The sequence below is a fragment of the Peromyscus californicus genome, unplaced genomic scaffold (assembly GCF_007827085.1).
Source record: "Peromyscus californicus insignis strain IS unplaced genomic scaffold, ASM782708v3 Scaffold_10__1_contigs__length_136768540, whole genome shotgun sequence".
In the NCBI taxonomy this organism is placed as follows: Eukaryota; Metazoa; Chordata; class Mammalia; order Rodentia; family Cricetidae; genus Peromyscus; species Peromyscus californicus.
The window spans coordinates 62,870,492-62,896,714 of NW_026294391.1; the positions used below are offsets into that span (position 1 = coordinate 62,870,492).

The 26,223-nt window shown below is 35.9% G+C and overlaps 1 protein-coding gene across 1 annotated transcript; it reads left to right on the forward strand.

Annotated features, from left to right (window-relative positions):
- The first annotated feature begins 1,890 nt into the window (after positions 1-1,890).
- LOC128115230 (putative P2Y purinoceptor 10) lies at positions 1,891-21,775 on the forward strand. Its single transcript, XM_052745707.1, has 2 exons — positions 1,891-2,025; positions 19,150-21,775. Exon 2 carries the CDS (start codon positions 19,331-19,333, stop codon positions 20,387-20,389), a length of 1,059 nt encoding a protein of 352 aa, XP_052601667.1. The 5' UTR covers positions 1,891-2,025; positions 19,150-19,330; the 3' UTR covers positions 20,390-21,775.
- Positions 21,776-26,223: the final 4,448 nt, after the last annotated feature.

Genomic DNA, 26,223 nt, shown 5'->3' on the forward strand with positions numbered 1-26,223 from the left:
TGAGGCATTGTACATTGAACTGTGAGCAAAGAAAAAACAAAACCAAACCTTTCTATGTTAAGTTGCTCTTGTTGGGGCGTTGTATCAGAGCAATGAGAAGGAACCTAAGACAGCCAGATACTAACCCTGGCTTTGCTAGCTTTGCTTTTCTGGGTAATCTCCTTTTCCTTTTTTTTTCTTGAGGCTGCTTACCTCATAGCAGTATCATGCTCATTTGTTTGTTTCTGCTACAACATGAGAAGATAGAAAACTACTATATGCAAAAAGAAAAGGTCCAGAATAAAAGTTTCCAGAGAGCCCCATGAGCATCTTAGATATTGAAACAATAAAATAGTAAAATTAAGATCACTGGGGAGGAACTTTCAGTTTCAAAGCTTTGCTTTTGCTTCACTTAATGTTTTTAGATGAAAGTTTGTACACAACTACCAGTTAACCCTTTCAATGGGGCCAAGACTAAGATTACAGAATTCTGAAAGTTTGTATTTGAGGTCCTTATCACACTTCATTCTGAGACATTGTGATGCTTTTTAGGCATTTCCTTTTTCTTCGTGCTTAAAGCTACTCTAACAATTTCTTTACAATATGTTCTTCAAAACTTAATATGTTAAAGTTAGTACTGTTAAAGATAAGTATATGAAGATGGAATTTTTTTTATAACTTTATTTTATATGCTTCAGTGTGAAGGTGTCAGATCCCCAGGATCTGAGCTGCCATGTGAGTGCTGGGAATTGAATCCAGGTCCTCTGGAAGAACAGCCAGTGTTCTTAACTATTGAGCCATCTCCCCAGTCCAGAAGATGCAATTCTTAACCCCAAAGAAGACCACAATTCACACATTTATTCATCATTTGGGGTGACCTTACTGAGCACAATCTTTTTGGTGATCTCAAATCATTACATTTGGGTGACCCAATAAAACTCTCAAAGAAGTTATTATTATTACCATTCTTTAATTTCTAAAACAGACAACGTGGCAAAACAGAGCTACAATCTAATTTGGAAATATTGACCTCATATGGCCAGCCTTAAAGTTATATGTGACTCAGATATAAGCATGCATACACATAGAAAAAGGAAAAAAAGGAAGGAGAAAGATGATGATAGAATAAGATGGGCGTGTGCAAAGCAGGAAGCTCAGTGCATTCTTGACACATTCTCTGTCAAAGTACCATAGCAAAGTCACATGACCTTTTATGTCTTTATATGGAAACATTAGCCATTGTAGACATGGGATGTAATGATATCTGGAAGCATAGTATCTTCTATAGTTTTAGCAGACTGTGGAGTAGCTAGCTACCTAGTAGCTTTGTGAGTATTAGAAATGGATTTCCCTAAGAAGTAGATGCCAGAAGATTGCTGCAGAAAGAAGCTATGGTAAGGAATGAAATACAATGGAAAGAGAATGGGGGATCAAAATATAATTTGATACTTATTGATTTCTGTAGAAAAGTGATTAGGATTTTAATTACATAGCAATTGATTTTTCAATAGTAAAATAAAATTCTAATGGTTAAGCTGGGTTTTTGCATAGCACACACTTTAAATGTTCAGAAAAGACAGAGAAAACCATGGTAATACGTGGCAAATTAAAGTCAGATACTCTGTTCCTGATTGAAGAAGTGTACAAATCATGGAAACTCTGAATTTATCAAAGCCAAAATTTGAATTTACTTTGCCCACAATATTCTCTGAGGCGAATGCTTCCCCAACAACTGAGTGATGCTGACGAACAGTTCTACCTCCCATTAGAGGTAAACGATTTTGCTTTTTTTCCTGTTTTGCTGAATAAACTACGTTACTTCCTCTTCTAGCTGTACAAGCCTGCAGTTCACTACAGGATATCTGGGTAGAAAGGGTAAGGTTCTTGGCTTTCTCTTCATACATTCAAAAATAGAACTAAAAAGCTTCTGTGAATTGAAAACGACAGTGGGAATTTCTGCTGCTTCCATTGAAAACTTAATTCTGAGTCTGCTATATCTTACCTTTGGGGGGATATATTGTTATGAAGAATGGAGACTTCAGTGAGGTAATATCTATTTATAAGTTTAAGTGGTTAAAATGTTCGCTGAAACTGCTGCATGCTTTCGGAGAGGAAATGTGGCTGTCTAGATAGAAAGCTCCTTTCTCTACAATTTAACATGCCACTGACAAAAACCAGGGGTCCAGACTTGTGTTAAACATTGCTCCTAACAATTCTATGTTAAAATTGAGATTGTGGTTCATTAAATGCATTTTTGTTAGTGTGAGCCAAGGGGAGAAAATAAACTTACAATTTTAAACTCATGGTTTGTGTCAACCAAATTAAAGCAGCATTCAAATAGTAAATGCATCTAAGTGCCTTAATCTTTTCATAAGATGAGACTTGACATGTTTTCTTGAATTGGGACATTTTCCATGCATGCATTTTCCGGGGGGATGTGATGGCTTCAAATAGCACAAAAGGATTTTCATCAAGCCCTAGAAGCTAGCACAGCTGTCGAGTCTCAATGGGGCTGATTCTCAGCTTACGATGAACATTTCTTTGGATGTATTTTTAATTTGAGAACATGGGAAGCACTTTCAGAAGACGTTCCAAGCATTTTGCTGTCTTTTTTAGAAGGAATTCCTTCTGTGGTTTTTTTTAACATGTTCTTTTTAAAGTCTGCTAATTTCACATGTGGAATTTGATTCTTTGATATGTAAAATTATTCACAATATGTAAAATTACATATAACTCTAGATGAGACTATAAGCTGTAGTAAAATATAAGTGAAACCTATTTATTAGGAAAATATAAATGAAACCCATTTACACCAACACCTTCCTTCTCCTGTGGTGAGCAAATCAGTGTATTTTGTACAGATTTAATTTCCCCAGAATGAAGTGTTGGAAACAGTAAATTCTCCCTTTTTAAAAAAAATCCCCAAATGAAGGTTTATTTTTTTCTGTAAAAATTTAGAATAAATGCTTTATTGTACTACTAGTTTTTTTCCAGTAACAAAATGAAACTAACAGCTGTAAACTACATGAGCATGACTCACAGGATGGCACTATGTGTATATTATGGTTGCCAAGTGGCACCATACTGTCTGCTATTGAGAGAGCTCTGCCTAATCTCTCTAACCACAAGTATGGGTGGGGCTTTTTTCCTATAGCAAAGTTGTTCCAAAGTGACTGATACTTGGACCAGTATATGAAATCCAGACAGGCTAAGCAGCTGCACTGCTCTGGGAACCTCCAGAAGGCTGAAATCAGCAGTACTCCATGGACAGACCCTCCTTAGAAACAGTTTTGGTGGGATTATGACAAAAGATGTCCTCAGTAGACTTAAAAAGTTCTGGGTGGAGTTTTCTCTACCAGTCAGTTTCCCCTTCTCCCACTACACCCAGGAAGTTTAATGGGAAGAGAGATCAGTTATTCAACCAGCTTCTGAAACTAGATGAGGGAAGAAGGAAAATAATCATCTATGTGTCCCCAGCAACACAAGTTTAACACAAAGTTGGAGCTTAGTAGGGACTAGATGCTTGCTGAATTGTAGAACCCTAGGGGAAGGGAGAGGTTTCTATTGGCTGACTCTGTGCTGATGTCTTACTTTTTGCAACTGTGAATGTGTGTGTCCTAGAAGGCTGAGAAAGAAATTATTCACTAGAGCATAAGACATTTTCCACTTGGTCAAACTTATTGCTCAAGATTGGAAAAATAATACTTGTCTGAAAGTTCTAGTGGTATAAAATTATAATATACCATTGAAGTTAGACTTACAAATTGGCAACTGCCTAGGTACAGTATTCTGAGGCTGGGAAAGAAAAAAACAACACCACTCTTACTGGGTGTTTCTCTTTGTCCAGCAAGTGTTTCTGTCTGCCTCTAACCAGAAATGTTATTATGAATAATCTAATCTAGGGGTTATTTATGGTCTCTCTTCTCCGTTCTTGTGAAACACAAGTGATGCTAATCATGGTAAAAGGTTAAGCTAGTGAAAAATTAGCTAATGAGTTTATAGGCTGAATTTTTCGGTCAGCTGGTAGATTTTCACAAACCAGGAAGTTCAACACTTGGAAATGTACTAAGTAATTGAAAAGGAGGTAAGGGAGACAAAGGGTGGGGGGAGAGATTACAGCACAGTATAAAGAGAAGTTTTCTGGTTCTGTACATCCTGCCTACTTACTAACCAAGAGTGTAGTTGAAATACATATGCACCATACCTAAATAATCTTGGAATATAGCTACGAAAGGGAACATTGTCAATACTTGAGTAAAATTTTCTTTTCTGGGTTTGGAAATTTTAATTTTGCATTTTTAACTTCATTGCAGATATGTGGTATACTTTGCTAATTTCCTTATCTTTTCAATCATTTATTTTCCTCATAAACTTGTTTTTAATCAGCCAATACCAGTGTTTGTTTATGAACTACAGCATGATCTTTTGATCACAGATTATCTTTCTGCAGTAAAAATGTTAAAGATGAGTTCTTCTAGAAATTTTGTCATATACATTTGTTATTTACTATTATTGTCCCATAATGAAGTTCATTACTATAACATTCCTTCTTGTTTAGCTTTATACCTTTTTTTTTGTATTTTAAGATAGGGTTTCTCTGTGTGGCCCTGGTTGTCTTGGAACTTGCTCTGTAGACTAGGCTGGCCTCAAACTCTGAGATCTGTCTGCCTCTATCTCCTGAGTGCTGGGATCAAAGGTATGCATAACCAAGCCTGGCTAACCTTGTATACTTTAATTACTATTTTACCTTTCTCTATCCTCTCCCTAGTCTCTGGCAGCCATTATTCTATCTTCTGTTTCCATAAATCAATATTTTAAATTTCACATATAAGATTATATAGCATTTTCTTAACTTGGTGTATTTCACTTAGCATATTGTTTTTCAGTTATACCCATTTTGTTACATGTAGCATACTTTTCAATGCTATGCAGTATTTCCTTGTGTATATATGCCACATTTTTTTATTCATCTATTTATAGACTTCCTGCTTTCATATCTTGACTATTTGTGAATAATCATGAATTAGCATAAAAGTGTTGATATCTTTTTGCAACATACTGATCTAAGTTATTTGCATATATATTCCAGATTGCAATTACTGGGTCATATACTTCTACTTAGAGCTTTGTGAGGAAACTGAATTCTGTTTTCAAAAGTGACTGTACTGATTTACATTCCTACCAGCAGTGTGCACGAGTTCTTTTTCTGGATGGCTTCTGTGTGCTGACTTTGGACTGAAGGGATGCTGAGGCATTTCTGTGGGCAGGTCAGAGAACCCAGGGTTGGGCTTGACTTAATGTAAAACGTCCAGAATTTCTCACTTGAGAACTGGGTCTGAAGGAAGACTCAGTTCAATGGCTGCCAAATTACCCGATGGTTTTTCTGAGATGCTTCTGAAGTTTTTGCAAGCTAATCAGAAAATCATTTCTTAATTTTGGATCACACTCTTCACATTCAACAGCATGGGTGGAGATGCAAAGATTTCCTCCAAATATATTAGATAGGAAACATCTGAGATAAACCCTCTTTTATTAGTTTCCAGCCAGTTGACCTTAGTGGATCTCAGCAAGAAATGTAAAAGAAAGCCTTTTTATTTGCAAATATATATTTTTTTTAATGATATTCTTTTTTTTTAAAGATTTATTTATTATGTATACAGAAGAGGGCACCAGATCTCATTACAGGTGGTTGTGAGCCACCATGTGGGTGCTGGGAATCGAACTCAGGACTTCTGGAAGAGCAGTCGGTGCTCTTAACCTCTGAGCCATCTCTCCAGCCTGCAAATATATTTTTGTTTTACAAGAAATTGAAAAAATAGTACAGATTCCTTTTGTACACTTTACCAAACTTTCCCCAATGATAAGATCTTAAGAAACGATCCTACATTATCAAAATCAGGAAGTTGAAAGTGATATAATACAATGAACTAGACTGCAAAGCTTATTTATATTTTATCAGTTTTGGCAAGTATTCATGTGTGTATTTTATCATATACATACATTTTCTCAAACAACATCACAATCAATTGGGAAATCCTTTATCATCACATAAGTCCTCTTGTGCTACACCATTACATCAGAACTCACCCTAGTCTATAGCACTTTGATAACTTTTCATTTGCTTTCCACATCTATGTTTTGTTTTGAGTACGCTATACAAATAGAATGAAATATTATATAATCTTTATAGATGGGCCATTTTCACTTAGCTAATTTCTTTGAAACCTATATAGTTTGTTCCCTGTACCACTAGTTGGTTCATTTTTACTGTTAATCATGATACCAGCATAGGGATATAAAAAATCTTGTTTATCTATTTATCTATAAATCCACTAAAGTATTTAAGTTGCTTCCATTCTGTTTTGGGGGAGAATATTACAGCTAAATGGCAGTGAGCATTTGTTTACAAGTTTCTTATGGATATGGTTTTATTTTTCTTTGGAATCTACCTAGAGATAGAATTTCTAGGCTTTACAGTATGTGTGTTGTTAGTTTGCTAAAATCTGTCAAACATCTTTGCAGAGCAGTTGTACATTTCCTAAGAGAATTAACGTATGAGAGACCCACTTGTTCTGACTCTTTGTTAGCATTCGCTGTAGCAAATAGTTTTTGTTCTATACATCCTATTAAGTATAATATTGTAACTCATTGTAGTTTTAGTTGTCTTTCCCTAATGGTGGCAATCTCCCCCCGACCCATGTGTAAATGTATGTGTGTTTCACAGCTCCATTTTGGAAGAATGCCTGTTCATCTTCTTTCTCCATTTTCTAGTGTTCAACAATACCATGCTGTCTCAATTGCAGTGGAAGTCACAACTGGGTAAAGTGGAGCAAGCTTATAATCACAGCTGCTTGGCAGGCTTAGTCAAAAGTTTATGAGTTTAAGGTCTGCCTGAGTTACAGAGAAAGTTCAAGACTAGTCTGATTTATTTAGTGAAAACCTGCCTCAAAATTTAAAAGAAAGAAAAGGAAGCCACAAAATTATATACAGTGACTGTTCTCACTTTTGTCTGTTTCCATATCATACAGAACCATTTGCAAAACATACTAGAATTTACTTATTTGGTCAACAGGCATTCCTGATGCATAATAGTCATGACTGTGGACTTTGATTTACAAAATTATGGCTTGAAAGGTCCAAGATATCTAGTTTAAGATGTCCAGCAAAAATGTCATGTTGCGTGTCTACAAAGGCCTACAAACAACTCCAAAGGTATATCTGAAAAAACAGCATTTACCTGAAAAGGTTGACAGTTTTCCCCCTCAAAATTATAATAATTTGCACTGTGATTCACCTGTAAGGGGTCTCAAAAAAAGCTCCTTACGTATAGTACTGTCATCTGTTGACACCACATCTTTGCTTGGTAGAGGAGGCAAGGTAAGTCTCTGAGGACAGTTTTACAAAGTCACTAGTTCCATTCATAAAGATTTCACTTAACCACTTTCCCCCAAATCCCACTCTTTAGTGTCATCATATTGATGAGTAGGTTCTAACATGCAGATTTTAGGGGACTGCAAACATTCAGAAAATAGCAAAGCCTGAATAGTTCCTCCAAATGTGGACATACTGCCTTCCAAACAGCAGCTCACCTACCACCTTTATAGGGTTGTCTCAACATATTCTATACAAATAGAAACTTCACAAATCTAGAAAACTTGTGGTTTATACATTGTGTCTTACCTGTTAACACCTACTAAGACTAGAATGGTGTTCTTGGTTTAGAAGCATGAAGACTGATGGCAGTGAGTCTTGCAGAGAATCAGAGGCAACTATCGCACAGGATGCTGTTACAAATTCCTAGGCAAAGGTACAGTAAAATCTCTAGGCAGAGTTCAGAGGCCTGTTTTGACTAGAGAGAACACAGAGCAATTTAGATGTTTAGTATTGCCAGATTCACTTGGATTTGCTGATATGTTTCCATTCCAGTTTTTATTATCTATGTGTTTCCAGTCAATGTTTCTCTTTAAGAAAAGTATTTATGCAATTGGAAACTTAATGTGTATTATAATTCAGTCAATTAAAAGATGACATTTGTTTTGGTTGAACTAAACTGGCCTTATGACTACAGATGATAAGGTTTTTTTTTAGTAGAAAATAAAAATGCTTGTAGATTGTCAACATGAAGCTTCAGCTTCAAATTTGAAATCTTGGGCTTGGAATTTTCTTTTGCCACTTCCTCTTGCATATTGAGGAGTAAGCAGCCAATCTCACTCTATATTATAATTTTACATTTTGAACATTTTAATTCTAAAATGATAAATAGAGGTATTCTACAAATTTATCTTCTTTAAGATTGATTAGAAAATTTCAATGGCAATATTTTGAGTAACTCTATTACCAAATCATGCCTTGGGCTATCATGGCCTCTTCACTATATACAATAGTCATTGATGCATTTAGTTCTAATCAGATTAGTGGACATCAAATTCCAGGAGAAATTCCAAAATTCATCCTTAAGATGGTACTTTTTTAAAAAAAAAAAGTGCTCCCATAACTCATATTAGAATCAGTAAACATCCAGTTTGTGGAACAGAACTAGTAGTGGGCATAAATTAAGGGATAGGTTTGCTACTGTGGATGATTGATTGATAAATTAATCGCTGATTGGCCAGTAGCCAGGCAGGAAGTATAGGCAGGACAAAGAGAGAGGAAAATTCTGGGAAGTGGAAAGCTGAGGCACAAAGATGCTGCCAGCCGCCACGATACGTAGCAAGATATGTTACCGGTAAGCCACGAGCCACGTGGTAAGGTATAGATTAATAAAAATGGGCTGAGTTTAAGTGTAAGAGCTAGACAGTGGTAGGCCTGAGCTAATGGCTGAGCAGTTTAATTAATATGAGCTTCTGAGTGATTATTTTATAAGTGCTTGTGGGGTCTGTGGTGCTGGGTATGACTGTAGAAAACTCCAGACACAGGTTGCAAAGAATTGCTTAGACAATCATAGATGCTGACTAGGCAACACAGAAATCCCTAAGTCAGACAGACTGTCCTGTTAGAAGAAGCAGGATCAAGTGGACAGACTGAAGCTACTATCTGCAGGTGTCTTTATGGAAGCCTCTACACCTACAGTTTACAATTTGTTGAATGCTGCCTACTCAGACTATCTAAATGATTTCCCTTAAAGTCAAGTGAGTATGCAATTTAGTCAGATCATGGAAATGTCTTCAGACATTAACATCCCTTGACATGCCTGATCATCTGGAATCACTCCCTGTACTGAGATTTTTAGGGTGAAAGCCAGAGCTCTGGCAGCCCAACAAGCTAGCTTGATTGGTTACACACTCCAATAGTTCAATTAAAAAGATAAGTGATGGCAAAAAGCAGAAAGAGAAAAGTTATTATCCAACATGACCACACTCTGAAGAGGAATAGGTAAAGGAGTCCAAGGGCTCCAATTCATGTATGCAGAACTAACATGAGCTTTAGGTTTAAACAGAACAATAATCAGGGCCAAGAAGTATAATTACGCAGCCCTTATAGATATAAGGCCAATGACCTAGTTCCTTGCCATCAGCTAATGTAAAGCAGAAAAATAGACATGAAATTATGGCAAAGGTTTCAGGTTCATCCTGTTTTAAATAACCTGTGGGTACAAGGGAGGAGTCAGTGATTTTCAGCATAAGCAGTTTCCAAGTAGTTGTTATACACACAGCTTTGCCTAACGTAGGGTTCCATTCTTGTGAGGAGCAAAGACGAGGAGAAATTGTGAGGACAAGAGGGGGATATTGGTGTTAATGATCCCCATGAAGGTGGAGCCACTGCCCACTTCCCTTCTGCCTACTTGCCCCAAATAAGCTGATCTACCCACCACCTAGTGCTGGAAGCAATAAATGAAAAATGCTCAAGATTTTTAGCCAGCAAAGAAACATAAATCAAAACTACATTGCCATTCTGTTGTGAAGCACTCAGAATAGCTACCATTAAATAAAAAAAATTAGTATTATGTGTATAGTGCTTTGAATGAGACTTTGGCCCCTGTAGGCTCAGCTATTTGAAGACTTGGTCCCCAGTTGGTGGCGCTGTTTGTGGAAGTTATGGAATCTTGTTGTTGGAGGAAATATGTCATTGGGGGTGGTGTGGGATTTGATGTTTATAGCTTTGTTGCACTTCCAGTGCACTCTCTGGTTCATGTTGGGGGTTGAAGAGATGATCTTTCAGCTTCCTGCTCCAGTTGCCTGCTGTCATGTCTCCTCTTGCTCCTATGAACTCGCACTCCAGAATTGTAAGCTAATCTTTTTCTTCTATAATTTGTTCTTGGTCATGGCATTTTATCTCAGAAACAGGAAAGTAACCAATAATGCATGAGAGAGATGAACCGATATGTACTGGTGATTAAAATGTCAATTAGTAAATTAGTCCAGCTGTTATGAAAATCAGTATGGAGGGTCTTCAAAAACCTAAAAACATGACTACCATGTGCTCTTGAAATATCACTTAGGTATGTATCTGAGGAATAAAAGATGCCCGAATATCCATATTTATTTCACTACTATTCGCAATAAGCTAGATATGGAATCAGTCAAGATGTCCATCAATAGATGAATAGGTAACGGAAGTGTATATGTATAATAGCGATATTAGTCAAGCACAAAGAAGAAAATGGTTTCATCCGAAAGAAAATTTAAAAAAATTGTAGGTCATTCTTCTAGACAAAATAAACCAGACTAAGAAGTATGACTATCATATTTCTTCTGATGAATAAAACACTTAGCATTCTCTCTCTCTCTCTCTCTCTCTCTCTCTCTCTCTCTCTCTATATATATATATATATATATATATATATAATATATATATATATATATATATGAAAGTGTATGCATACATATGAAAGTATATACATACATATACAGGTATATCTGAAGGAAGAAAGGGGATTGTTTTGGGGTAGAGCTGACCAGTGGTGAAAGAAGAGAAAGATGTGAAAGAGCTGGAAGATGAAAGAGAGAATGGAGATAATAAGCAAATAAACTATGTACATGTGTGAAAATATCAATAAAGAAAACCACTCTTTTATTCTAAAAGAGATAACGGCAGCTTATGTTTTTTACAGTATTATCTACAATTGAAAAGATATGGAATCATCTTAGGAGCTCATAAGATAGGAGTGAATGTGTGTGTGTGTGTGTGTGTGTGTGTGTGTGAGAGAGAGAGAGAGAGAGACAGAGAGACAGAGAGACAGACAGAGAGACAGAGAGACAGATAGACAGAGATTAAATAGCTAGGACCATAGATTAAATAAATAGGGCCATAGCTTTATAACTGAGTTTATAAAGGAAAGGATCAAGACAGTCATGGCTATCAAGTTCAAGTTCATGTTTGTCTGTCCTGCTATCCAGTTGTTCCATGATCACTGACTTATTATTCTTCCTTCTCCCTAACATTTTATTGCCACTCTTCTAGAAAATCTCTTGACCACATTCGTAAAAGTTCTATTTCTAAACTTTAAAATATATTCCATTATTTTATATGTCTATCATTATACTCCAGCCACCTTGCTTTGATTACTGTCATTTTAAAATGAGTTTTGAAATGCCAAGGTGTGCCTCTTCTACCTTTTTTCTATTATCAATCATAAGCTCTTTGCATTTTTTGCATCATTTTGCCAATATCTGTAATTAAGGTAGATATGATTTTGTCAGGAATTGCAATTAATGTGTACAACAATTTGGCTGCACTGCTGTTTTAACAATATTAAGTCTTCAGTGTTATTTCTTCTTTAAAAGCTTTAAGAGTCATAGTGAAGCCATTGGAGCTTACACTTTTCATTGTGATGTGTTTATTGATCATTAATTTTGTTTCCTTTATTCCTAAGTTCATTCATTTCTTAAAAAGAAACATTAAATATATATTTTGACTGTTTTGTGTAAATATGTAAATTTAGCTATGTAAACTTTGGTTATACTGTTGTTAATATTATTATAATCATTAATTCTGCCAGTAATAATGTATTCTCTTTCAACCTTGTTATTATTGTGGGTTTTTTTCCTAATATTTTTTGCTAGTCAAGTTAAAGGCTTGCAAGTTTTGTTTATGCCTTCAAGGAGCCAATTTGGGTTTTGTTGATTTTTTTCTATTATTTTTCATTCCTTTTTGTTTATTCATGCTTTATTTTAGTCTTTTATATTGATAGATTCTGATTTAGTGATGTTTTTCCATTGATGCTTCCATACTGTAGAAGGTTAGGTCATAGATTTCAAAATGCTGTCACTTTTAATATATCCTTTAATCTAAAACGTCCCCTCTAAGAACAAATTAAAACATTTTTATATTTTTCTTGTGGTATTTTGACGAATGTGTTACTTAAGAGTTTGTTTGTAAATTTGTTTCTATTTGTTAAATTCCAAAATTTTCTTCTTTTATTTCATCTCTCCTCTTGCTATTTTTCCCAGCCTGGCCTTGAATTATTGAGCTCAAGCAAACATTTTGTCTTAGCTCACCCATCATTACCCATATGCCCTGCCCAGCAAAATAGTGGATTTGTTTCAACATTTTGGTGCTGAGATGAAATCCACAGTCTTGTGCATACTGAAGATACATTTCAGTTGTTCTTTGTAGGCAATAGGCAACATATAGTTGAATATAGTTATTTGTCTTATTCCATTTTACCAATGTATAACTATCCCCCAATATGTCTAATTTGCCTTTATTTAATTTAAAATAAGATTAGGTGTTAATAGGCTTTTTGAATACTCATTCTCTCAATGTTTTATAGTATTGTGACATTTTTATTTAATACTCCATTTCCTTTTCATTTGTGTTACATAAACATTTCCTATATGAACATTTGAATTTATTTATTTTTGTTCTTTTTGCTTTTACTTTTGAGTGATTTTCTTAGTTGTTTACACTTGAATTGCAAATAATGCTTTACCTTGAAGAACTCCACTTCAGATCAATGTCAGCTTACTTTCAAAGAGCTTCATTGGAAGTAAACAGACTACTTAGAAGCTAAGCGAGAGATGGAGATGATGGCCACCTGTATCAGAATAGGGCTGAGTGAAGCAGGATAAAAGAAGTGACTATATATTTTAAAATCCAGGAAAACAGAAATATTATGATTTGGTGATTATGTATGAGGCTAGTCGGTAAACATGTTCAAGGTATCATGTGTCGTGTGGGTTGAATATATGTCAGTGTGATCATATAGCATCATGCAAATACCCCCTTTTAAGGGACTAGGAGCTATGTTTCAAAAATACTAAGATAATATGCTTGTTAAGGAGGTTAGAACTCAAAATCAATTCCCCAAATAATATAAAATTACATACCTGCTTCCAGGTATCAAATATTGAGATGTCATGAGGATTAAATGATATAAGGTACATTAGAAATTCTTAGTAAATTTAATTGTCATGAAATATGGTATCCATGAAGTTGTAAGTTGGCAGATACATCAAAAATCCAAAGAAAATTGAAGTTAACAAGGGCTTAAGAAGTCAGGAGTAGTTTCCTGAGGTACAAGAAACTTAAGCTGGGCTTTGAAATGTATTTATATTTTGTCTTCTCTCATGACTCAGAAGAATTTCACAAAACAAATGAGAAGAAAAGCAGCATGCATTGTGACATTACTGTATACCAGATGCAAACACTGTGAAAATTAGCTTCCTTCTTTGAACATATAAACAATGGTGCACATTGTATAATTTACGAGACTGTAGATAAGATAAATCAAGAAAAACAGCTCATAAGCACAGATACTTGCTTTCAAACTCAGGTCTGTCTGAAAATAGTCTGTAGTTGTACTACTATAGTATATTGACTGTCAGGAAGAAAAACAAACAAAGCCAGAAAACGGAATTTAACTTACATTGGCACCAGATAAAAAAGAATTTGAAATAGGTGGTTTTGGGACAAAGTTTATGAGTTTTTCCAAATTCTGGGGGAGGGGGGTGGTGGTAAAATCAGAAATAGATTTTACTGTTAAAACAAAAATCAGCCACAAATGAGAAAAATGTTTTTACTAGTTACATTCTGAAACCAAAGAAAGTCTTTTTAAGACCACTGTATCCTTTGACTTTTATTGAACCTCCTGTTTTGAAGTTTCTGACACTGGAGGAGGACTAGGAAGTTTAAGACAACGTAATTTGTTTTCCTATAACGCATGTTTTGTCTTAGCGTGGTTTGAATTTTGGAAAACATTGTTTATACAAGTGCTTAGGCCACAGCATGGTGGTGACTCTGAACATTAAAAATAACTTTTGTGTGGAACTAGTTGTATAAGACATTTCAGAAATAAGTTCATTGAGCTTTTCTCAAAGATATTAGTTATGGATAATAATAACTAATTCAGATAAGTGACATTGTTTCCCATTTATGGAAGAGTTACTATTTAAATAGAGAGCCTGACTGTATTTTTAAAACCCTAAACATGATGAAGCTTTTACTTGTTTTTCATTTTTTTAGATTTATTTCTTATTATTTTATGTGTATGATTATTTTATCTGAGTGTATGTCTGTGTACCACATGTGTGCCTAGTGCCCGAGGTTATAGTGAGACCTCCAAGCGGGATGGAACCCAGGCCCTTTGCAATAACAAATGCTCTTAACCACTGAGCAAAATATCCCTTAAATGTTTTTTAAGCATTTCTCTCCAGAATGGTGAGAGGGGAAAGATAATTGAGTATAGATAAACACGCCAGATTATACTACAAAATGTTGGAAATTAGACCAAGCACTTGTCAAAAAATTTCCTCATATCCAATGTGGAAAAGAAAAAAAAAGTGATTCATAATATTTGTGAAGAAAAAAATACTTTTTTTTCTCAGATAAAACAACTCTGGCTTGTATTGGAAGTTGGTTAGGGTAGTGATTTTTCAAACAGTGATCACATGGGATAATTATTAGAAATGCTTATTATTGGTCTCCATCCCAGATTTACTGAATGAAAAATTCTGGGTAGAACTTCACTCTAGATCATTCTGTGGCATGTTTAACTTTGAGAACTATGTGTTAAAGTATTTGGATTTGTGGTTTCAAGCCTATTAAAAGTGGAACTTTCAAGATTCTTTTTTATTATGATGTTGAGATAACTGTCATAGTTTTCTAACTACAGCTGATTCTTTAGCTGGGTGCTAAGCAATGAGTCACACATTCTGGAGATCTACTGTGCACCATCACAAAACAACAAATAATACTTAGAATACTGAAGAATTACCAGCAGGAAATTTTAAATGTTCTCATGAAAATTGTAACTAGATGAGGTGAAGGATATGTTATTCAGCTTGATTTAGTATTTAACAATGTATACAGATATGCTCAACATATGCTTGCACAATTTCTCACATGCCATTTGATTGAGTCATAGTTAGCTACATCATACTTCTTCTACCAGATAGACAGAATTTGATCTATTTGCAATACTAACATACTTGACACTGTAATGTTACATTAAAGAACATGAACTTTGGAATTTCATATGGGAAGCCTTCTTGGATAATTTGAATTACTGATTCGATGCCTAGCAATTCAACTTAAAATTTAAGGAACCAGTTGTTCAAATATATAAAGATGAGTATGCAATAACGTTTACCATAACTTTTAATGTTTTTTTTCCAGAAAAGATCTTACATAGCCCCTGGGTGACTTTGACATATTTATGTAAAGGATGATGAACTTTAACTCCTGATCCTCCTGCCTGAGCCTCCCGATGTTGGGATTGTAGGCAGGTACCACCATTCTGGACTTTCCCATTGTTTCTAATAATAAAGAAAATGGTACTGTACTACAATGTCCATTAATTAAATAAAATATATTAGATAATTCTAATTAAAATGTAAACATCCATTAAATTTATCATTTAGATGTTATTGACATGGAATTTTATCCTAATTGTGATTAAGTAATTAAAACTACGTTTATAGAAGTATATGTATATACAAGTCAAATTCAATTAAAATGGCTAACTATGAACTCATTTATAAATCATTATACATAGAAAAATTACCTGGAAAGTTATGAATTAAAATGTTATGTCTGGAAACTCTTGTGGATATAAATGTCTCTCTCTGTGTGTAAAACCAGACAGTATCGAGAGTCTCAAACTGAATGTTTTATATTAATAAAAATTTGTTTTGTCTTTGCTTATCTGTTTTCTAATGGTACTCATTTCCTTATGTGTAGAAATAATGAAAGATTAAGAGCAACATAACTAAGTTTTCTAAGAAGACTTCTTACACAATCTTATCCCCAGGGACTAGAATTATTCCTTTAAACATAGTGTATTTGCTCTGGAAAAATTGGAAGGAAGCAATCCCTCTTTTTGTAACAGTTCACTGTCAAGGTTAGTGGTCTAAATCTGGCATTGGTTCATTTCTTAACATTTGTGTTATTGTATAATTACAAAAATGTGCTTTCCATCTACAAAGTTCCTGGAAAAGTTGATATTATTCTGTGGTGAGAAGCAAGAGACCCCAGTTCAGCCATTAGCACTAACTTTCTGTGTGAATTTGTAACTTTTAGGTTTCCCTCTTCTGGAATTGTTTTCCTCTTTTGAAAAGTGATTGATTCTTATCTAGATGGCCTTTAACAACTCTATAATTTAGGAATCTACAATACATCTAGAAGCCAAGCAATCTTTAGAAAATGATTATGAAGTGTGCAAGCTTATAACAATAATAAACCAAGCTTTCTAAAATACTCTTGAAAGGATTCTGTTTCTGAAGTTCACAGGATGCCTACTGATCTTTAATTTTTTTATTAATGGGGTTTCAAACATATTCCTTTCATGAGTCAACCTATTTGAACATTGGTGTACTTATGACACCTGGTGGTCAAGTCAAACATCACAGCTAAATCCTAATCCCCAGACACTCCTTCACTCCCACTCATTCCCTTCCTCTCACAGAGACTTTCTGTCTCTCAGATTCATTTGTCCTTCATAAAATTATCTACCCAACAAACAGTCAACAGACCCTTCAAATAGTCAAGACACTTTACTTGACTTTTATTTGGGAGGAGAAGATGTAATAAGAGAATGAGTAGTTGGCATGTGGGAGATTTCTATTTCCCACAGCAAAACCACTTGGAAAGGAAAGTGACTTCATCTTGCCAGAAATATTATATGATGCTCACTAAAGAGAATGATCAGAATTATGGATACTGTGAAGCCAGGAAAATTACTTCTGTAATTTGTAGAATTGAGCCTTGCCTTTTGGAAGGCTCAGTTTGTTCATCTGACAAAACAGTCACTCTATCTTATTGTTTCATAGCATTGATGTCAGAGACTGATAAAGTGCACACACAGTATTTATTATAGAATCTGGCCAAAATGGGTATTTAGTAATTGTTATTCATTTTTATAATTAAACCAAAGATGATCATAAGCACTAATTGTCTGATTGTATTTCAATCCTCCACCTTGTTTGTGTTTGCAAGTATTTAAAAGAATTTAGCTTGAATATAAAAAAACACAATATCAATTATTTCAATTAGTTCAAGGAAATTATAAAAAGGTGATAGTGTTGTCTCTATTTACATTTTACTGGACCAATTGCCTGATTCAGCAGCATATTTAACTCAGAGAAAAAAAATCAGAGTAGCTGTTTGCCTGAGTGACCTGGTTGTTTGACTGCACTGAACTTTAAGCTCAGTAAATAGAGTTTCTCCAAGAGTTACGTGTAGTCACTACAGAGACATCAAGTAGGTTTTGACTTCAGCACAGTAAATAGAGTTTATCAGAGTGTTACATGTACTCACTGCAGAGACATCAAGTAGATTTTGGCACTGCATGGGCTTTGTCTGGATTGATCACATCCTTATAATTTTTAATTGACTGTGTCTAGGTTTGTACACATGGTCCTAGACACCATAATACTTTGCAAACTAATTAAAGAGGCATTGTAACATATGCATTTCACTTTTGCACTTGAGTACTTATTGCCATTAATGCTGTCTCATTTTTCCTTTAACTTTATAAAATGTGTAGCAAACTAGCTGCCCTTTCAAGTATTAAAAAGTACAATGAAGCACTAAAATGTTATTTACCCTTTTGTGTTTAAAATCAGCTATATAAAACATATTTCCTAAAAAATCATCAAACACTTATTAGTTAAACGTTTGTTTCAAGGGTGAAATAAGCTGTACTATGGTGGCTTTTGGCCAAAAGCAATAAAGTCATAACATAAAACAAAACCAAGAACAAGGACCATGTCATATTAGGAAATGAATGTTGAATCTGGATAAGGAAGATTTGAGAGAAGACATGATCATTATCTTCAGATATTTGAAGATCTTTTATGTCTAATAGGGAGTAGACTATTTTGTCTTTGACAAGAATAACTAAGTTGAGATTAAGTCACTAAATAAATGAAAAACATCTCCAAAATTTATGACCACTAGAAATACAACCATTTACATGAATAATTTTCACTGGGTTTCAGAGCTAAAGGCGAGCAGCCCCCATTTGCTTCATTCATGACAGGATACCCTCTAGAGCTTCACATGTTCTGGTAGTTGACTGAAATGGTGAAAAAAATAGTTTCAATATATATGAGTGTCTGAAGCTGCCATGGTATTGTTAATGAACACCGAACTTTTGTGGCAAGAGTTTTAAAAGGTGTTAACATGATGTTAGCAAAACAAACCTTCCTTTCAGTCAAATTTTGAAGAAGGGAGCCCTGTTTTTCTTAAGACCTTATCCTTCCTAAAGCCTGGTGAGCTGCCAGCCCTTGCTTAGCCTCCTAATGTATGTGCCGTTAACAAGAGTTCATAGCTCACCTTAACAACCATCTAATAATTTATAAAGTAGCTATTGAAAATGAATAAAGAGTTCATTATCCCATAGTTGATGACAATAACTTGGCAAAATCTCAAACTTTGGGCAGAAACAGGTATACAAATGAAACATGAAATTTCATAAGGGCGATGGAATATTTGTCTGGGGCCTTGAGATCTTGGCTGTTGTTTACCTTTGCAACTTCGATGATTCTCTGTCAAAGTAAAAAACCTGACTGAAGTTATTGTCAAAACAGTGATCTTTTACATTCTTGAAAATATCTTCCTCGCTGCTATTTATCTCTTGGCAAATTGCTACACTATTTTAATTTGACATAGATGAGAGCTTTCAAATTTATGAAAGATCACATTTAAATATCTCTGGTAGGAATACAACTAATATGCATATTCACATGTGCTGACCTGCCTCTGACTCTATCTTTATTCTATTTTCCACAGAAACCACCATGCAAAGGAACATAAATGCACAAGATGGTAATTAACAGCACAAACAGTATGAGAGTAAAGTGCACTGATCTACAAATGCTGTTTCAGCAAGTCCTCTTGGCAACCACCTATATCCTTGGGCAGGAGTTGTAACTCTATAGCTCACCTTGATGAACATACTGAGATATTCAAGATGGGCAGCAATAGTACCAGCACTGCTGTGAGTAATTGCAATGCTACTTGTTTGACATTTCAGTACTCTCTGTATGCAACCACCTATATCTTAATATTCATCCCTGGTCTCCTGGCTAACAGTGCAGCCCTGTGGGTTCTGTGCCGCTTCATCAGCAAGAAGAGTAAGGCCATCATTTTCATGATCAACCTCTCAGTGGCGGATCTCGCTCACGTCCTGTCCTTACCTCTCCGGATTTACTATTACATCAACCGTCACTGGCCATTCCAGAGGGCCCTTTGCCTGCTCTGCTTCTATCTGAAATATCTCAACATGTATGCCAGCATTTTTTTCTTGACATGCATCAGCCTTCAGCGGTGCTTCTTTCTCCTGAAGCCATTCAGAGCCAGAAACTGGAAGCGTAGGTACGACGTGGGCATCAGTGCTGCCATCTGGGTCATCGTGGGGACTGCCTGTTTGCCACTTCCTATCCTGAGAAGTGCTGGCTTAGCCAACAACAGTGAATCCTGCTTTGCTGATTTAGGGCTTCATGACATTAGTATGGCTTCCTCCATTGGCATGGTAACTGCCGCTGAACTTGGAGGGTTTGTATTGCCTGTTGTAATTATTACATATTGCACATGGAAAACAAGAAAATCTTTACAGGAATTCCAAGATCCACCTCAGAATATTAAAGAGAGGAAAAAGGCTTTGAGGATGGTCCTAATGTGTGCAGTGGTATTCATAGTATGCTTCACTCCTTACCATCTCAACTTCCCATTCTTTATGATGGTGAAGCAACATGTCTTCTCGAACTGCTCCTTTATTAAGAGCACTCTGTGTTTCCACATCATTTCCCTGTGTCTTGCAAATCTGAATTGTTGCCTTGATCCGGTTGTGTATTATTTTATGACTTCGGAATTTCGTGATCGGTTTTCAGAACATGGCAGTTTGGTCATCCAGTCATGTGTGCGATGTAAGGATAGTACTTTGGAAATTCATCAGAGGAACGAGAATCTTCAGACTATCTCTCTTGAATGTTTGGATGCTCCAACACAATGTGATGAGATAATTCTCTAGAATAACCTTTATACTCTGTCAGGTTAGCCATGCCATTTCAAAGAGATACTGAGTGTCTTAAAGAAACATGGCTACTTCACTCAAAATAATCTGTCTACTGGAGTTCTTTATGCCAAGAACATCTGTGGACCTTCTGAGAAAAAGACTTCTTTTCACAGAAAGTGATAATCAACAGAAGGGGTTTCACATCTGTTCCTCAGTAATGGGGACAATCATCTCATCTTCACCCGAGAAAAGCAAAATACATTAAAAATTAGTGGACATGTACAAGTTATCTATACAGTGACAAGTCTACATCAGAATATGGCCCTAACTTTATTTAGAAAACATACACTACTTCTCCAATTGTATTACAGAGGGATGGCTTTTCATATTAACATAAATTATGGAAATTAACAATATTATAACTTAAAATATCTATAAGATTTCCTTTTTCTCACCTTGAAAAAAAAATCATTTCAGATGACCTTCTCAAAATTACCATGGAAACTACAATGCAAACACCATAAACAGGATTGTGCTCTGCATATTTAACAAACTTGAGTTTAAAGGCTCAAAATGAAATCTCTTTGCCTAAATGTCTGTTTGTGATGTGATGCATATTTGTGTTTACTGGCACTAATTGGGAAATAGTCTCATTTATCTGTTTATTAAAATCAGCTGTGTCATTCTCTGGCTAGGTTGATTGTTTCATATGTAACTTCAGACAACTTCATTCAATACATTTAAATCAACAGATTCCAGAAGAATCACACAATACATGCAGTTTTCATTTTGCTAAGACTTAGTTGAACCTAAGTTTTTATAAGCAAAATATACCAATGAAATGAATTGAATCCTATCATTAATGCAGAACAAACACTGCCATTCCAAAAAAATCCCTGTTGTTGCATCATTATTAATATAAATCTTTCCCACTGGAAATTTTGAAGCTTACTATTTTCAAATATTGGGTATCATTAAAATGAATTTTTATAAAGCAATAGTTAGTTTTATAAAATTACTATTTTTGTCTTGTCTGTTTTTTGAATAGCCTTTAATTTTTATTATAATTTTTTGGTTAGCATATAAGGGAATGGATTTCATTGTGATATTTTCATATACATACATCATTGTACTTTCTTATTTACTCCCCACAGCCTTCTCTTGACTGCCTTCCAATTCTTGTTCGTGCCTTCTTCTTCCTACATTCTTTTTTCTGCATTCTTGATACAAATGTTACCTCTTGAATTTGATTACCTCCCTTATCACACTTTGCATGTGTCCCTTTTCATCTCTACTTTCATGTTTCATGTGTGTGAATATAATATTATTATTATATATGATTAAAAATTTCATATTTGTCTGGTTTATTTTTCTTAACATACTGATCTTCAGTTTCATTCATTTTCCCCAAAATGGTGTAATTTAATTCTTTATAGTTCAATAAAATTCCATTGTTTATAAAACTACATTTTGTTGATCCATTCATTCATTGATGGATACCTAGACTGCTTCTGTATCTTTGTTGTTGTGAATAGTTCAGCAAAAAACATGCATGTGGAAACATCTCTGTAAAATGATTTCTTACAACCCATCAGCTATATACCCAGAAAAAGAATAGATAGTTGGATCTTGTTTTTTAAATAGACTAAGCTAATCTCTTTAATGGTGATGTGAGGTCATTTATATTTAACATTGTTATTAACAGAGGTCTGCTAATTTGTTTAATTCAGTTGGATGTGTTTTGAGTTGCTTGGATTTTATTATTGGTTCTATTGTTTTCCCTATTAATTTAGAATTTCCCTATAATTTAGAATTAGAGGTTTTCTGTGTTGGGCATGATACTTTCCTCACTCTCCTTGGTCATTTATTCCTCTCATAAAATGTATTTGTTGTACTCTCATAAAAAGATTGTCTTCCTTTTCTGTGTATAGGAGTGTGTGTGTGTGTGTGTGTGTGTGTGTGTGTGTGTGTGTGTGTGTGTGTGTTTTATACATGTCTTTGAGTGTGTGCATAGTGTGTGCAGACAGAATCCATTGTTTTGATCTTGGATGTCTTTCTTGATCTCTCTTTATCTTACTTTTTGAGACAGGGTATCTAGCACTTGAGTGGCAGATGCTTGCTGTTTTGCCTGGCTTTTATGTTGGTGCCTAGGATAGAAACTTGGGGCCTGTGGTGCTATTGTGTTCCCCAAAATATTGTGCACCCTAATAAACTTATCTGGGGTCAGAGACAGAACAGCCACAATATTAAACATAGAAGTTAGGCAGTGGTAGCACACGCCTTTAATCCTAGCATTTCAGAGGTAGAAATCCCTGTGGATCTCTGTGAGTTCAAGGCCACATTGGAAACAGCCAGGCATGGGGAAACACGCCTTTAATCCCAGAAAAGGAGCCTTTAATCCCAGGGAGTGGTGGTAGAAAGGAAAGATATATTAGGTGTGAAGATCAGAAAGAAGAAGCATTTGGCTGGTTAAGCTTTCAGGCTTTGGAGCACAGTTCAGCTGAGAGCCATTTGGATATGAGGACACAGAGGCTTCCAGTCTGAGGAAACAAGATCAGCTGAGGAATTGGCCAGGTGAGGTTAGCTGTGGCTTGTTCTGTCTCTCTGATCTTCCAGCTTCACCCCAATACTTGGCTCTGGGTTTGTTTTATTAATAAGACTCTTTAAGATTCATGCTACAGGGGCCTCATGCTTGTGCAGCTGAAACATAATGAATCTCCCTATCTCCACCAATCTGTGGTATTTTAAGCATTTTCTGTAGTGCTGGCTTGGTGGCTATGAACTGATAGCTTGGCTGGATATAGAAATCTTTGTTGGCAGTTATTTACTTTGGGGCCTTAAAATATGTCATTCTGTGGTTTCATGGATCTAAGACTACTGGTGAGTGATCTGATACTATTCAGATGTGCTTACATTTGGGGTGGGTTGCATTTTCCCCCAACAGCCTCTAACATTATATTTTTACCATTTGCTTATGACATCCTTCGATGCCTTCTAAAGGCCCCTTGTGTTTGGATGTCTATACAGATTTGAGAAATTTTCTGCTGTCATTTTGTTGACTAGAATTGTGTGCCTTTAGTTTTTAGTGACGCTTCCTCTGTCCTATGAATTCTTATGTTTGATATCTTGATAGTAATCCAGATTTGGGTTGTTGTGGTCATGCTCATTTATTTTTTCCATTACTAATATTTTAATGTAGTAATTTCTTGACCTTGTCCTCTATCTGACAGTGTGTCTTTTGTTTGGTTGTTTGTTTGTGGTACTTTCTATTGCATTTTTAGGGTTATTGACATCCTTATTTCCAACAATTCTATTTCGTTTCAAATTATGAATTTTCCTGGTAAACTTCTCTTCCATGTTTATGACTTTTCCATCCTATTTTTGAATTTCATACATGTTGTTGACTTTCTTCTGTATGTTACTAGCTTTCCTGTCTAGGTCCTGGTTTAATTTCCCTGCCTCATTTATATATTTCTTTGTATTCTCTTTCAGTTTGTTGGTCATTTTTGCTAATAATTTTTGAGATCTATTTTCATATTTTACTCATGTCAGTATTTTTTCATTTTGTTAGTTGAGGAGTTATGATAATTTGGAGAAGTCATGTTGCATCATTTTTTATTGTTTCTTGTTTGTTTCTGTGTTGCAGTTTGTACATATTTTGATTTGGATTTTTTGTTTGTTTGTTGTAGTTGGAGATCTTCTTAGTAGTCAGCTCTTGAAGCCTCAATCCCCAGTAGTACTCAATGAGGATTAGAAAAACTGCTGTATATGACGAAGATGAAGAGAAAGGGACTGTAGGTTTAGAAAAAATAGGCAAAGAAAATAAATAAAAATGAAAAAGACATTCCAATAATGAGAAAATGTGTAACCAAAATTAGATAATTGTGGGAGCCCATTCTCGGGTTCCTCGTGGCTTTACCCAGCAGGTTCGCATAGAGGATGATTAGGACCACAGGCCTGAGTGCAGGTGTCTGAGATGGTCTGCACTTGGCTGTGCTGGGGGAGGAGGTCTTTTGCTCCACCCCTTGGTGTCTCTATAAAAACCCTGGGGCAGAGACAGTCGGGGCCCGTTGGAAAAGGTTCCAGGCCCTCTCGAGGCTATCCTTTATTTTCTATCTGTTTATCTCTGCGATATTCTCCGCAATAAATCCTTCTATCTAATATTTCCTGCTGCTCGCACTCAAGAAAACTCTGGGGAACTGTGGGGGTGGTGGGTAAACGCCCCACAGAATGGCACCATGAACAGGGACTAAAGAAAAAAGGAAAAAAAGGGGACTAAAGAGAAAAAGGGGGACTAAAAAAAAGGGGGGGACTAAAGACAAATGAACACGGACTAAAGAAAAAAGAAAAAAGGGGGGACTAAAAAAAGGGGGGACTAAAGACAAAGTAATAGGGACTAAAGATAAAGGAAAATAATAGTTTTATTACAGAGTTTTTGGCGAAAGTGCTGAGTTCAGCCCTGCCAGTGGATAAGGCATGCCGGTGTTATGGAATATATATATTTTTATATATATTGAGAGGCAGGGGTTTTATTCTTGAGAGAAAAGGAAAGCGGACTGGAAGGATGTCCGATGCTGCAGCAAAATTCTCTTCTGTCAAAATTTTCTATCTTGTATCGCTTTCTCAATTTCTATCTGTGAAAAATAAGTATAAGGTATAGCGTAGTAATTTAGTTTAGGAAAAACTTAGAAATGTAAGACTGTGTAGGAAAAAATAAGTAAGGCAACTAGACAGAAAAACTCTTCAATTTTCTAACTTTGGGGCCTATGAATGCAAACTGGGAAATCTTTCTTTGGGCTTTTTGGGTAGTAAAAAAGCTCTTCTCTGAGCTTATGGGGAAGAAAAAGTTTCCTATGGAAGCTTTTTTTTTTCTTTTTTTTAAATTTATTTTGCAATACAATTCAGTTCTACATATCAGCCACGGATTCCCTTGTTCTCCCCCCTCCCGTCCCCCTCACCTTCCCCCCAACCCGCCCCCATTCCCATCTCCTCCAGGGCAAAGCCTTCCCCACAGACTGAGGTCAACCTGGTAGACTCAGTCCAGGTAGGTCTAGTCACCTCCTCCCAGGCCGAGCCAAGCAATCCTGCATAGGTCCCAGGTTTCAAACAGCCAACTCATGCTATGAGCACAGGACTCGGTCCCACTGCCTGGATGCCTCCCAAACAGATCAAGCCAATCAACTGTCTCACCCATTCGGAGGGCCTGATCCAGTGGGGACCCCTCAGCCATTGGTTCATAGTTCATGTGTTTCCATTCATTTGGCTATTTGTCCCTGTGCTTTATCCAACCTTGGTCTCAACAATTCTCGCTCATATAAACCCTCCTCATTCTCGCTAATTGGACTCCCAGAGATCCACTCAGGGCCTAGTCATGGATCTCTGCATCCAGATCCCTCAGTAGTTGGATGAGGTTTCTAGCACAACAATTAGGGTGTTTGGCCATCCCATCACCAGAGTAGGTCAGTTCGGGCTGTCTCTCAACCATTGCCAGCAGTCTGTTGTGTGGGTATCTTTGTGGATTTCTGTGGGCCTCTCTAGCACTTTGCTTCTTCCTATTCTCATGTGGTCTTCATTTACCATGGTCTCCTATTCCTTGTTCTCCCTCTCTGTTGTTGATCCAGCTGGGATCTCCTGCTCCCTCAAGCTCTCTTTCCCTCTACCCTCGCCTTACACTACCCCCACTTATGTCCAGGCTGTTCATGTAGATCTCATTCCATTTCTCTGTCATTGGGCGATCCCTGTGTCTTTCTTGGGGTCCTGTTTTCCAGGTAGCCTCCCTGGTGATGTGAGTAGCAGACAGGTCATCCTTGTTTCATGTCTAGTATCCTGCTATGAGTGAGTACATACCA